At 39.2% G+C, this 13,972-nt stretch overlaps 2 protein-coding genes across 3 annotated transcripts in view; one reads left to right on the top strand and one right to left on the bottom strand.

Annotated features, from left to right (window-relative positions):
* The window catches only part of LOC147752660 (uncharacterized), a 32,827-nt gene that overhangs the window by 13,579 nt on the left and 5,276 nt on the right, over positions 1-13,972 (bottom strand). The gene's annotated exons all lie outside the window — the stretch shown is intronic.
* Edc3 (Enhancer of mRNA-decapping protein 3) lies at positions 68-13,921 on the top strand. Of its 2 annotated transcripts, none has more exons than XM_022844153.2 (5): positions 68-2,638; positions 4,978-5,189; positions 5,621-6,072; positions 6,319-6,526; positions 6,846-13,921. In XM_022844153.2, the coding sequence occupies exons 2-5, from the start codon at positions 5,020-5,022 to the stop codon at positions 7,303-7,305; spliced, it is 1,290 nt and encodes a 429-aa protein (XP_022699888.1). In that variant the 5' UTR covers positions 68-2,638; positions 4,978-5,019; the 3' UTR covers positions 7,306-13,921. The 2 variants fall into 2 exon arrangements, with proteins under 2 accessions (XP_022699888.1, XP_022699890.1); XM_022844155.2 differs by having other exon boundaries at positions 68-2,812.

Below are 13,972 nucleotides of genomic sequence, written 5' to 3'. Positions count from 1 at the left end.
GGAAGAAGACTTCTTGCATAAATCCCTAGCCAGCAGTGAAAATAATGCATCAAATCAGTGAACCGAGACCAAGTTCTTTTGATATTAGTATAGAAATTGTAAGTGGGATTGGTGTAGAAACTATGGAAAACTAGCACCAATTTAAAACTCAGAAGAAAAAAAACCAGAAAAACTCGAGACTTAAGGTCAATAATGCTTCAATTGCCCTTTCGCATTAAAAAAAATACCTCAAGGAGCGCGGACGTTCTAGTTGTAAAGCTCCATGACACTTCCATATGACAGAATCATTGTAACAAAGCTATGTCCAAGAAGGAGGTATTAAACGTTATGCGCAATTTAGCGTCAATCTTTGAAGGATATATGAATTGCGTTGTATTAGGAAGTCGCATATCGCACATATGGACAATATATCGATATCGAGATTCATGTAGTTTACACAGATTAGAAACAGGCACAGGTAGTCTTAGAAACAATCATTCTGTCATCAGGGTTTTCTTAAATGTCGGATTTGCAGCATAAGTTACTTTCCTTAAATGCGAAATACGAGGCCAACCACCTAATTTTGCAAATACCTTTGTTTTAGTTTTTAACATAATGCAGATTAAGTTAACGAATTGCTTGTCGTAATTCTATAAATATAAGCAAAAGGGTTTTAATGCTACTGCTACACATGAAAATTAATAGCTCCAAGGTTGTCTGGCTCTAACAAATACCCTGGTGCCAAGTATTACAATGGTTCCTGAATCTTTGTAAACACATTGATATCAGTTCACTACAAAAACTCGTTTGTAACCATGCTAGGTCACTGATTATATAGGTTCGACAACAACCACCAAAAGTGGTCTTCTAGAAAATAAATACGTTGTAAACATCTGATTGCAATTGATCCAGCTTTACACTCGAAGGTGACAGATTTATTTCTAGGTACACGTATTTTTTCTAGGAAAGTCTAGCTAGGCTAATACAATTGACAACTCAATCGAGCTTCGTTGGCACTTCAAACTAGAAAAAATCATTAGCCAAATACATGAGAAGCATTTTAAGTGCAAAATTATACTGTTTGCGTTAAATGACGTTAAAACTCTACTTGTACAGGAAGACATGGCTAGGAAAAGTCAAATTTTGTTTTATTTTTAACAGAGCAGTATATTTAGAAGATTGTTATTTTTACGTTTTATTTGATTCGAGCCAGGTTGCTGAAACATCATATTGGCTTTTCTAATAATTCGAATTGTAAAAAAGAAGACGTACGCATTTACTGTTTAAAATAATTAGTAGTAATCGATTCAAAAGCGTATTTTCCCCATATTATATGATACACATAATGGTAAAACTTGATGTCTTTTTATTTTTCTGTTTATTTGAAAACGTTTTCTAGTGGTGCTTAAACCATACGTCGGAATATGGCCGGTGTCATCGCACCAAGGCAGCATGGCCGTCCACTGCTCCTTTTAAAAACATTATTTTATTATTTTGTATGTTCTGGGGCATCAAAGTGAAAATCGAAGCAAGAATGATTAGTTATTTAAAAATAGACTACAGAATTGCACTAATATTAGCTGCAACCTAAGAATAATAGTAAAAATTAAATCTGTAAACTGAAATAGAATGGGTTGTGGTAGTTTACTGTTTTTTTCTTTTATCTAACGGTGTATTGTCTTACATTACTGATAGCAGTTAAACGCTTGATTTGAACGTGGCACAGAGTAAGCTTGCTGTTGCACCTTTAGTCAAAGAATAGTATTTCAGAATATCCCAATTTGTCTCAGTTTGAACATCCTTTACTTCGTTTTTCACAAACTCCTGAAGAGTTGATCTATTTATTCTATACTATTAAATTAGAGCGTGAGTACGCCTGATCGAAAACGATTCCCCGAAGGCCACACAATGTCCTAATTGGTTGTGAGTCACCAAAGCTTTCTCCTAATAAGGCGGATGCAAAGGATGAACCCGACTACTTTTCTCTCTAGGGGGAAAAGGTTTCTTTTTCCATTGAGCGTGACAATAATTTGGTTAAACGCCGCATCAGTATCTACAAACATCAAGGCAGCCATTAGCATCGTCTGTGCTGATATGTTTTCGGTGCGAAGAATGTTTTACGTAAGCAAGGGCGCTCAATTTGTGTCACGCGATGAACTGTTTTATTTTAAAATTATATTTTGAAAAAGCTATTTGGCTATGGATTAGGTTATGGAAACAGATTAGGGAACAGTTCGCCGCTATTCAACGTTACCTTTATTATAAATAAAAGGTAAAATAAAGCGTGGTTAATATCAAACCAGAAGCAAAGCAAAACTCGGGGCTGGCGCTCTGACCATTGACTAAATATGTTTAACGTGTTTTACGTTTGACACTTCAGCCGTTGAGCATTATTTGATGTGCCACGCGACAAAAAAAAAAGCATGTTAAAAACTCCCGCCACATCCAGGCACACATCAAAACGAATGAACGCATGTTCATGGCTCCCTTAGACAACAAAGATTTCTGCGTCTTAACCAGCTGCGTTTCACGAATTTCCGAAGTTTCCAGCGACCAATCGAGAGGGCGCTATCGTACTAGTGTCGTTACGGAACGACCTAGCTCGTTTAGGACGAAGATATTAACCGTGTTGAAGGTCCGCCTGGGTTGGCTAATAAAGGTAGGTTTCTTTCCGTGTGGTAATCAGGCAAACCACACTTTGTGGCGAGTAATAATAAGGCTCCGCTTGACTCCTATGTTGTGCTGTGTAGGAGCCATTGTGGTATTATGTGGCAACGAAGACTACCCATAGGCTGGTCGTGGTTATAGTAGACCCTTTAACCAGCAACAGCAGGTGAGTTTGATCGACTTCATGTCCTGGTCGAGGTTCGTGTTGTCGTTACCGAATTCAGGATGCGATACTGGTTAGAATATATTTGCAGTTGCATCTTTTTTGATATAATCATTGAACTGGGACCGTTCTGCCGTTGTTGCCCTGGCACGTATGTTTCTGTAGTATGTTAGAATTCTTGTTTCTGCAACCGTGAACCAGCTTTATGGTGAATTTTCAATCTGTTGGTTACCTAAAGCCTTATTTCTTAGCCTGGCTTCGCCTAGCTCGTAAGTATGAAATCTGACCGCAGGGCTTCCGTGGTGATGATCAATGACGTGTGTGTATGGACGATAGCCACACTGTTTGGGCCCGTGCCTGTGGATTCTTGTAGTACCACGCAATAACATTAGAAGTACACTCCACAATTGTCCACATTGGTTTCTCACAATTGTTATTATTATCATGTAAGTAAAATTATTTGGCAACTTCGGGTGCCGTGAAAGCTGATCAGAGATTTTTGTCTTTTAATATTTACGTACAAATTGAGTCAGTGCTTGGTCTGAATTCTATCTTACACGATATGAAAATCACGAAGAAAATGTTTTACTGAAGGTATGATCGTAAATGATGTTAGGGCCTAACCTGCGGTGTCGTGACTTCGCTTTTTGGGTCTTTGTCCTTCAGAGAACAACGAAGCATAGAAAAAAATTGCACAATTGACTTTTTATCTCAGAGCACCAGCTATTTCACCGTCAATGGATTTACCTTATTCATATTATTAACTACTACTGGACTCGTGAAATCTTCACTATCAGCTATTGCTAGATGAGGGTTTTCATATATAACTTATTTGGTAACCCTTTAAGAGGTAACCGTTACGTTTGTGTCATTGTTGCTTCTACGATGTTCATTGAGTTATCGAGGGTCCATCATGTTATTCTTTTATTTCAGTCTCATGTACTCATTATTTTTAAGTATTATATAGATTGTTTTTTTCTTCATAGCTTTAGCCCACTAAAACTCTGTTTCGAGTCTTATTCGGTATTATAGCCGTTAGGCATAATTCCATCAGACGGCTGACTCCGAGCACGAAACAAAGTCTGTCTGTCTATGCTAGGTTTTGAATCTAGACCGCAACGTGTACCCAAGATTACCAGGCAAATACGTTGACTACTAAGCTATCACGAACCCACTAAGCTTACTAGAATTCGACTTTTTCAACCGTACAACAGACAACTAGTAATCTAGTGAGAAAACTGAATTCGGACAAACATAGTCGTTTTTTGAAAACTGCAGCTCGTAAATGCTTGGTATCCACACGTATCATTGTACGTTCTCTTTTGTTCACAGCAATGCATAACAAAATATTAACAGAACACCCGATTATTCGAAAACTCAATCAAACAGTAAATAAAACAACCACGTTTATTCCAAACAGAACTATTTGTTCGCTCTAATTGTGCTACAACAAACTATATGCCACCCTTTCATTATTCAGGTTCATCTACCGTTAGAGAGAGCCCACTAAACGAATGAGAATGCGATAGAGTAAATGGGACGCGTCGTTCAATCGATCGAATCATATCTTTCTGGCCGCATCACTATGTAATGGCAAAACTAGTACAGTAGGAAGATCTACGCCGGTTTGTGCCATCTGGCGTCGAGTCTTCTTATACTCTGGAGCTACCGAGCTTCCATTTGATATATGAATTCGATGAACAAAATGAAGTGCTAAGCAGATGAAGGAGCCGCCTGAATTACAACAGCACAATCCAATTGTTATAAGGTTAATAAGGGTAACGTATTTGATAAATGAAACTATATAGAAAAAAAAAAATTTGAGCTCACGTTAAACAATATAGAATGTATATGAGATAGTTTTAACTAAATTATGATCAGAGGTGACAATATGTTGGAGCTCGTTGTTGCCACACTTGACGATTTAGTCTCTTGTTCAAAACAACCCCGGTGAAGACCGAGCTATTGGGACTTTGGGAAATGAGCCATCGACGTTGGCACAACAATTAGTGGTTTGAAATGTGAAATATTATATTTTCCATGGTTGTTTCTTCTTTCTAATTAACATCGTCTGTTGATAAGAAACATTGGAAATTGGACACCTGGAGTTAGCGTTTCTTCCTATAAGCATCCCTATAATTGTTCATGCGCTATTTAAATTTCCTTAGATATTCTGGTAACGGGAAAATATAAATATACACGGCGGAGGGATGAGTGGAGACTGCGTCCAATACGAGGGGGCGCTTGTCGAGATTGATTGCTCAGTATTAGGCATCTATCGGGGAGTGATCGATCGCATCGATGAACGCGATCAATCGGTGGCCATCAGAAATCCATCGAAGGATGGCAAGAAACTCGTTCACCCTGAAGTTGTCATTGCGTAAGTGTCGTATTACCATTTTCTTGGGTATAGTGTTATAAATATCAGAGCCATTCATATGCCATTTACTGTTAGTTACTTGAAGCTCCCATTTTATAAATATTTAATGCGATCTCAATAGCATATTTGTGTGGAAAGCTCCGGATTGAATGCTTTAAATGCAAACAGTATTTAAAAAAAAATCTATTATTAAGCTGTATATACTATAACGCAAGTTTCAAAAACCATTTTTCAACCCCATGACGCAACCCATTTAGTTTTAAAACTATAGTCGTGTTCATTAATATTTTGAATATAATAATATTGTGAATTTTGTGGACTGCTTTGGCCACGTGATTCATTCAGCCTCCAAACCCGTTAGAGTGCTATTATGGATCTAATCATAATAACTGAATTTATTTTTGCTCTATCTCGTCGTCGATTCTCAATAGGGCGGCGGACATTGCGAACATCCGCTTCGTGAACAAGCTTTCGGGTTCACCCGTTCTCAAAGAACGCAGCTCGCCCAGTTGTGGAGGCCGTTCACCACTGAAGACTCCTCGTCTTGACAAAGATGGTCAGCGGGTTCAACGGCAGCGGACGATCTCGAATTCGTTCTCTACCTCTCGTGCCCGGAGGGACAAAGAGTGTTTTGGTGGCGCGAGTGACGAAGTCTCGTTGCAGGAAGACTTCGACTTTGAGAAAAACCTTGAACTTTTCAACAAAGAGAAAGTCTTTGCAGAAATTAACCGGGCTCATGCTGGCGAAAACGTGATTCGTTTGACTGACTGCAACGTTCGCAAAGAGAAAAAGTACCGTCATGATGAGAACGTAATCGCCAATTCCGACAAGGTCGTTAGACGAGATGATCAAAAACGCCACAACATCGTTCTTTTCAACGTCGGTGCGTATTCGAATGACCGAGCTATGAAATGTGGTGCCAGTGTTTCCACCAATGAAAATATGTTTCCGAACCTGATGACAACGACAGAATGGTAATAGAAGCGGTACAAATTTGATCTCAGGTCTCTTTTTACTGTTAAATGGCGCTTTTTTTTGCGTAACGTCTGCTTGGTGCTGCAGCTGAATTGAGACCTGAAACAAAACGTCTTTTAAAGTAGTGAATTTGAATTTGATTTGTTCTTTGTAGATTCAGGTTCAAAAGTCCCTGCTGTAGCTCGGTCTACACGTGATGCCATCCTGTCCGAGGCAATCCGACGTGGGCTCTCTATTGACTGTCTGCGCGAAGCAACTGCCAGAAATATTTGCAGCCTAATTTTACAACAGAATAACCGTAACACGGTCGTATTCGTCGTTTCGCCAGAGAAAGTATCTGCGCCGCTAAACATCTCGCTTTGGTATGCCATAGAATCTATATCAATGCTAAATGGCGTTGTTTAAACCTAGGGCAAATTATGCAAATCTTTAAGCATGATGAAATCGCTTTCAAATTCGCCCACAACTTTTGTCTCTAAAACTAAGCGGATGCTGGTAACTTTTCCTAAACGTTACCTGGTTAAGCTGGTTATTATTACGCAGTGGTATTATACATGTTTCAAAAACATTTTTAACACAACTGCTTTTCATTTAATTTCTGTGTCCCTCTTAATTGGTCACCTCGCATTTCTGAAACTCCCGTTATTGTTACACATTTTGTTTTACTTTTATTGACAACAGCGGAACCACCGCTGCACGTCAATTAGCCGGTGGAAAGGTCCCGAACATCTACGTGATGACGACCCGCTCGGTAACAGCAGAAGACGCTGCGTTCCGTACGGAGCTCGAGCTTGCCGAACTGGCTGGAGTCCAGGTGGTTGACGCATCTCATCCGCCGACCAGTGCCGTCGACATTGTCGTGGGCTGTTCGCTTCACCCGTATCTAGACCAGTGCGGAAAACGTGCCTGGACCACGGTACTTCTAGTAGATCCGCCGTTCTATTCACCGAATCTTGCCAATATTGTCTTGTTTCCGCTACTGCCGCTTCTATCGTCCGTGCCCACGGAGAAGGATGCTAAGTGTAAGATGTATATTGGCGATCTCGCAGTTCCAGCTAAGTTGTACAAAAGTAAAGCAGAAGTGGACGCTGAAGGTCTGTATCCTCAGGACGGGTTTATTGCCCGAATCAAGCGAGCGTAAAGAGGGGTGGGGAAGAGGGAGAAACAGAAATGATCGATATTGGTACATCGACAATGGACGCGAATGAAGATAAGGTAAAAGCTGGAAAACTTATCCGCGGAAAAGTGCATGTACGAATTACCATACGAAATGCATGAGAGACATCATACACCAAGGTGTGCTATGTAGGTGAGTCGGACGCTAGGCCCTGAAAGCAGGCATTCGTCGCTATGCAGACAATGCACGGATCTTCTTGACCGGGTGTTATTTGCCGATTGGATGCTTGATTAGTACCAGTGGGATGGAAGAATGCTCTTTACGAGAAAAGTGCATCTTTTAGGGTTATTTTCTTCTATACATGCAGACAGTATGCGTACGTATGTGCCGGTGACAAGGCTGACAGATCGATAGCAAAAATGTACAGCAAGGTGAAGAAGCTAAGGATAAAGATTTGGAAGAAAAAGAGTAATGGGATGATACAAAAATGATTCAAATAATTCGGATTTCAAAGTAAGCCATTTGAAAATCGTCGCATTGTCCTCTACTGAAGTGCAGAAAGAGGCGGGTTATTATGAGAATACACGGAACGAAGCATTATCAGAACACACAGAACTAAGCATATGTATAATACTTATATGACGCTAAAACTGAACGATGAAGACATCTGCGGACCGAAAGTGAACCGAGTGAGCGGAAAGAGATTAAATGAAAATATGGTAGCAAGTACGAACCGAAGTAATATAAAAGAAGAAAGCATGCTTTCGAAGAGGAATTCAGACGTAATGGCATTCAGACGTAATGGCAGTAGTACTGCAAAGTGCCGAAAAAAACAGGAAGCGATTAAGAGGATAAAGACGTGGAGGTAGGGAATATTGTACGTATAACACAGTCCGAGATATGCCGCTGCAAGGGTTCAACTGCTCTTGATTATTTACAACGAATCGAGACCTCTGTTCCTTGCTGAGCCCTTCACGACAAATGAGTCGTAGCATGTGATCGACATATCGCTTATTACGGCGCCCGCATAGTGGAGCAGGTTCGTATAGCTAGGACCGTGCGGGATTTCGACAGTGAAAAGGCAAAAGAACTGCGGGGAGATCATGGACTTGGTAGCATGGTATAGTTATTATTATTGCGATCATCATTCTAATTATTATTATTACAGAAGTACTATACACACACACGTATATATACTATTGCAAGGCTTGGCGGAAATTCGGAAGCTGTTTATGGAACGTTAGAAACGCAGAGTAGAAGCAGAGCAAAGGCGTAGAGAACAAAAGACAAAGGTAGAAAACGGAGACGTGAAGTGTGAGTATATAGGCGTGTATACGTGGGAAGATGAGCTAATTAAAGTTCTAAGTGACGAAAAATTTGTCATAGAAAAGTTAGACGTGGTGATATGATAGTATCGCATGATTTAAGAGCTGTGAGAACAACGAATCCGTATATAAGTTAAAAGTGAAAGCGTCGTGGCGTAAATGTCAATAGGGGGTGCTAACGGAAGTGCAACCAGCAGCCGCGCCCAACGCAGTAAGTTAAAACTGACCAAATTAAATATAGTTCTGAAGAGTTGTAAAACAAGTACTGCGCTGTAAAACTAACCCTTTAGCTAGAAGCTGTGGACCTCTGGGGCCCTCTGCTCGATGTGGATCGAATTTAATATCAAGTGTCAAACACTATGGATTGTTTGCGATATCATTATATTTCCATTATAATAATAGGCGGATCTCAGTGACCTGTGAATTCATGTTTAATCTATGTCTGTCTCAATGTATATCTCCACTGATGTGGCAATATACGATTTTTTTTGGTAGTCCATGAGCAAATCAGGGTTACAACATGACTGTGTGTCCTAGTAGTAATATTAGTGAATGTTTATATTCTTATTTTGTTTTTCGACCTGGCAAACGTTTTTTTGTCAAATTTTCCAAGAGTCACATTTCTGGCCCTTACAACCAGCACAAATATTCAGATTTAAATAATTACCTGGGAAAGTTCGAGGTAAGATACGTGCAGATTTTTTCTGCTAAAAACCCTATTGTAAAATTCGTTCAAGTTGGGACGCGGTTCCGTGCGGTTGATGGTGGTTATTCAAGAGAAAAAGAAATCAACTGTAGCCTGCCTGTAGTGTGCTAAATGTATGATGTGTGTCTGCGTAATACACCTGTGTTATGTAAATGCTGTATACTCTTGTACAAAAGTCCTGTAACAAACAGCAAACGAAAGTGTAACAGAAATGGAGGCAAAAGGCAGATTCAATCAGCTGTTTTACCTAAGAGAGCCATAGCATGGGACACACAAAAGAGGCAGGATTAGCAGTTAAAAACAAGAAACACCTGTGAAAGGCATGAGGTTATGCCATCTTGGATTATATGAGAAACAAAAAGGAAGGAAGATTTCTCAAATATATAGTTGTGATGGATTTGTGCCGTACCTGATCTTAACCAAGGCCGGAAACCGAATGACGAGTTCGCCGACTTCTTGAGAGAAGAGTCAGTCATTACGGCTATTATCCATAACAAAGAAAATAAACAGAAATACACAAACACGACACACATACACGGATGGTAAATGTAATTCAACTAAAAAAACCGACAAAAGAGCTAAATGATCAGGTTAAGTAAGGAGGGCAAATAAGCGATGAATGCTTGAGATGTGAAAAAGTATAGAAGTCTGATGGTTGAAAAGTGAATGACATGCGTTAGTACCATGGGTGACCATTGAATGTAATGTACATTAGTGGTAGTCAGGTGGGGCAAGGGCAACAACACACCTGAGGGGGGCGTCTTGTGCTGTATGTAACGGTATAAGCGAAGGGGTGAAGGATCGAAAAAAGTTGAGGGTTTCATTCCTCCTCCGTGACACACACAATAGTAACCGTGAAATCGAACGACATCGTTGTGCAAATCTGCTTTTGTCTCGTAAGCGATTGCATCGAATCAAGTAATGTAAAGATTTCACGACAAGAAGAAATGGCACGGGGGTGATACCGTATCGGCGGGCGGTAGTGATCTAATGGTATATATATATTAGTGATGTCAATTTTAACCCAGCTGAAGCTAGCGGACAAAAAGAAAGTGTGGAATCCATGTTACGAATCCTCTGTAAAGTACCGATCATATTCCAATAATGATCACCTTCGAGAGAGTGTTCAACTGGCTAAGATAGAAGTTGGGTGACATAATAATAGTTAGAAGTTCATAATGAAGAGACAAGCTAATAAAATAAGTGTGATCAGACAGCGAGAAAGAAATTATGATGCAACGCGGCATCGAATTACAAATTAGGATTGTTGAAAAGGGGTTTCAGAGTGATGCGCCAGGCAGAAACACAGATTAAACGTCCTCATTAAATATTCACGGTTGATTTACCCTGCAAGAAATACACCAGCAGGGGTGGAAATACCGAAAACATGGTGAGATGATATGAAACGGGAATAAAGATCCATGACGAAACTTAGATTGCTAATATTAGCATATTACTATTATTACTACTATCAGCAAACCGGTGGCAAACGCCCATGTGGCAGCCGGGCTCAGTGAAAGTTGAAAATGAGGTGGTACGCCGAGCTGATTAACGGCTGCCTGCAGAATGGAGAAATCTCGCGATAGTTACGTGCATAATTACTAAAGAAACAAAAACTTCTCAAATTTTGTGCTACGCATCTTCCATATATACTACGTTTGTAAATCATCTATGCCAACTTCATGGTCATGTAAATAAACATAGACGGACATATTATAATGATAACAACTCAACAAACAGAAACCCGCAGACACACATCTGTTGTTTCTTCCCCAATCAGCAAAATATATCTTAACAACTCAGCTGAGTTTTTATCCATCCATCCATTCATTTTTGATATTTTCGCTGTTCGAAGCTAAGATGAAAATTCTTATCTAAAAATTGGCGCGCGTATACACAGATACTTGCATGCATACAATTATATGCATACATAAATATAGCCGAACTATGAAGCCACGTGAACTTAGCATGACGCCACGTTTTATAAACAATCATACGACATTGAGATTAAGCTAATGATAATAGTAAGTAAAACTAACGGATGGATTTAGACATTGCTGAGCATAGATGTTAGAACACTGTTTTCAAAATTTCGTAGTCTCGGCACTTTGTGCTGACTCTGTTGTTAAGCAAAATCAACGGTTTTGACTTCGGGGACTCCCGACTAAAGTGGAAAAGGAAAGCTTCAGTTGAACGATTGTATACACGGAATCTACTCAACTGTCGTGACGTGTGCGTGTGCTAATGTAATACAGCTTGTAATTAATTATTTATGCGAGGGACGGCTAAATAAGGTAACAAGCAGTGGTTCTATTGAATTTGTTTCTACGTCTGCCGATTATTTTTATCCATGTCGTCCACGCCACAGTTGAATAGTGTTGTTAATAGCGGCAACAGTATCCTTATATGCAGATAATATGGCAAAGATAAAAAATATCAATGCAAAGCTGTATAAGTAACGGGAGAGCTGCGATTATTCCGATAGTGGTCAAAACGATACAACAACAGCAAGAACTCGACAATAATTTTAACAAAACGGTTGACGTGCTCATAACAACTGTGTTTCTAAAATGTAACTTTGTGACGGTTCAAATAAGAGTCACCAATGTTTTAATAACTAAACTAGCGTTTGAACTATTCATATCATCCAAGTTCGGCGCAAAGCATACACCAGAAATACACTAAGCACAATAAGCGTAGCAGTTGTACGACAATCTGCAGATCAGTCTTTTAGATCTCTATATACAAGAAGTTTTCTGCTATATAAATGCCGCTATTACTATTATTACGATTATTATATATTATGCATTTCATATTATAGTTATTCTAAGTATAATAATACGGAGGGTAAGGACGATAAATAATGATAATAGTAATGTTCACAAAGGTGAAAATGTCTAACCCACAAATGAACCTCACACCATCGAAAAAAGGGGGTGCTCAATAAAAATATTTATAATAAGTGAAACCAACAATTTGGAGCAATTGCCTATAAGACCTGGAGACACAATAATTGATGATGTAGATAACAAAGGACCTAAAAACATAGATTCGGCGAAAATTCAATGAGGGGACGTGTCCTTAACGGTCACATGTCTAAGATGGAAGATAACTGCACATTGAGCAAGATGTATCCGGGCAAAGGGAAATTAGAACTTGCCAATTAAAAAAAATAATCCAGCTGACCGATGAACAAGATGTATTATGATTTGTTAAGAGGAGTAAAATTAAAATTTCGTTGAGCACCTGCATTGTACTGTAAATATTCGAGTATTTTGGAAACAGCAGAAAAACGAATAAAGAGCGATTGCCTAAACGCTCAAATGTGTTACCATAGAAGCTTATTTCGATTATAATTTATAATAATAATACACTTGTTCCGGTCGTAAAGCCCTCAGTGGAGTAAGCCATTGAATATCATAAGCGACCCGTCCTGTGGTGTTTATTACAAAAAGGGAAATTATGCCAGTGCATCACCTCATCATTGTATCTATCGAATGCGTAATACTGCGGATTTCTAATGTTGTCTATGAAGGAGGTATCTCCGTATGAAAAAAACAAGAAACAATTTTGAATCTGCGAAAAAAAGTTATGAAAGAACGTCTATAAAAGAAGCAATTGAAAATAAATGTAAAAGAAGATCCCTTTACAGAGAGCTTTGCCTGTAAGTCGATATTGCAGAATGTGACGCCAGCAGAGTCACTTGTGTTTGGTGGTAAACTTACGAATTTGTGCCACTCAGAAGATGGCAGACTCAGAGACTAATCAAACATCAGCACAATACTGTTATGATGTGCCGATTGCTACAATTTTTTGTCCATCAGAAGATAGATTGTGGCCTAGCGGACTTTGAAAAGCAGTTCTGCTTATAAAACAACACTAGAGATGGAGAACACGCTAAAGTATGTAGCAAAGAGGCAATTTAATCAGAATAACACGACATAGGGGTAAACAGATTTTTGCTTTGTGTTGCGTCTTCGGTAACGCGCGTCACAGTCAGCTCAAAGGAGTCAATTGTCAACTCTTAAGGAATCGTAATAAAAATATATGTTAATAGAACGCTTACTATGGTAATAGGAAAGACATGAACGGGGACAAATGCTGCCTCAACAAGTTTTAAGCTACACACATTTTACGTTTCGACAAAAATAAAAAATAAGGGGTACTTTCCACCGGCCGCCAAAAAAATGCGCGAAAAATCTAATCACACTGGAATACAAATACTGCAATCACAGTGCTAGTCAATGGATAAATTGACCAAACAAAAACTAAGTTACCGAAAGATTCGAATAGAAACTACAAACACGAAAACGACCAACAAAACATAGAAGTGACACTGTGATAATACAAGTATGACATTACGATGACTTGTCCGTGCACGCGTGGGCAGTGAGAAGGCAACTGCTCAATGCTGAATTTTGTACAAAATAGGAAAAAGGTAGCGCGCTAAAAAATAAGCCTGTCACGTCAACGCCGATGATTGTTTCAGTAGTTTGCAATTGTAATTGTAAGCTATAAGACGACTTGTCATTGTGACGTGGCCAGGTGCGTGCTTTAACTAATAAACAAATTTTGTGCCTTCAACATTGGAGAAATAATAGTGACAAAACGATGAGAAATAACGATAAACTAAAGAAATTAACAAAAAATGGTTTTAAGG

Source organism: Varroa jacobsoni, unplaced genomic scaffold (genome assembly GCF_002532875.2).
Source record: "Varroa jacobsoni isolate VJ856 unplaced genomic scaffold, vjacob_1.0 scaffold_1097, whole genome shotgun sequence".
In the NCBI taxonomy this organism is placed as follows: domain Eukaryota; kingdom Metazoa; phylum Arthropoda; class Arachnida; order Mesostigmata; family Varroidae; genus Varroa; species Varroa jacobsoni.
This window is presented reverse-complemented; position numbering and strand designations above follow the sequence as displayed.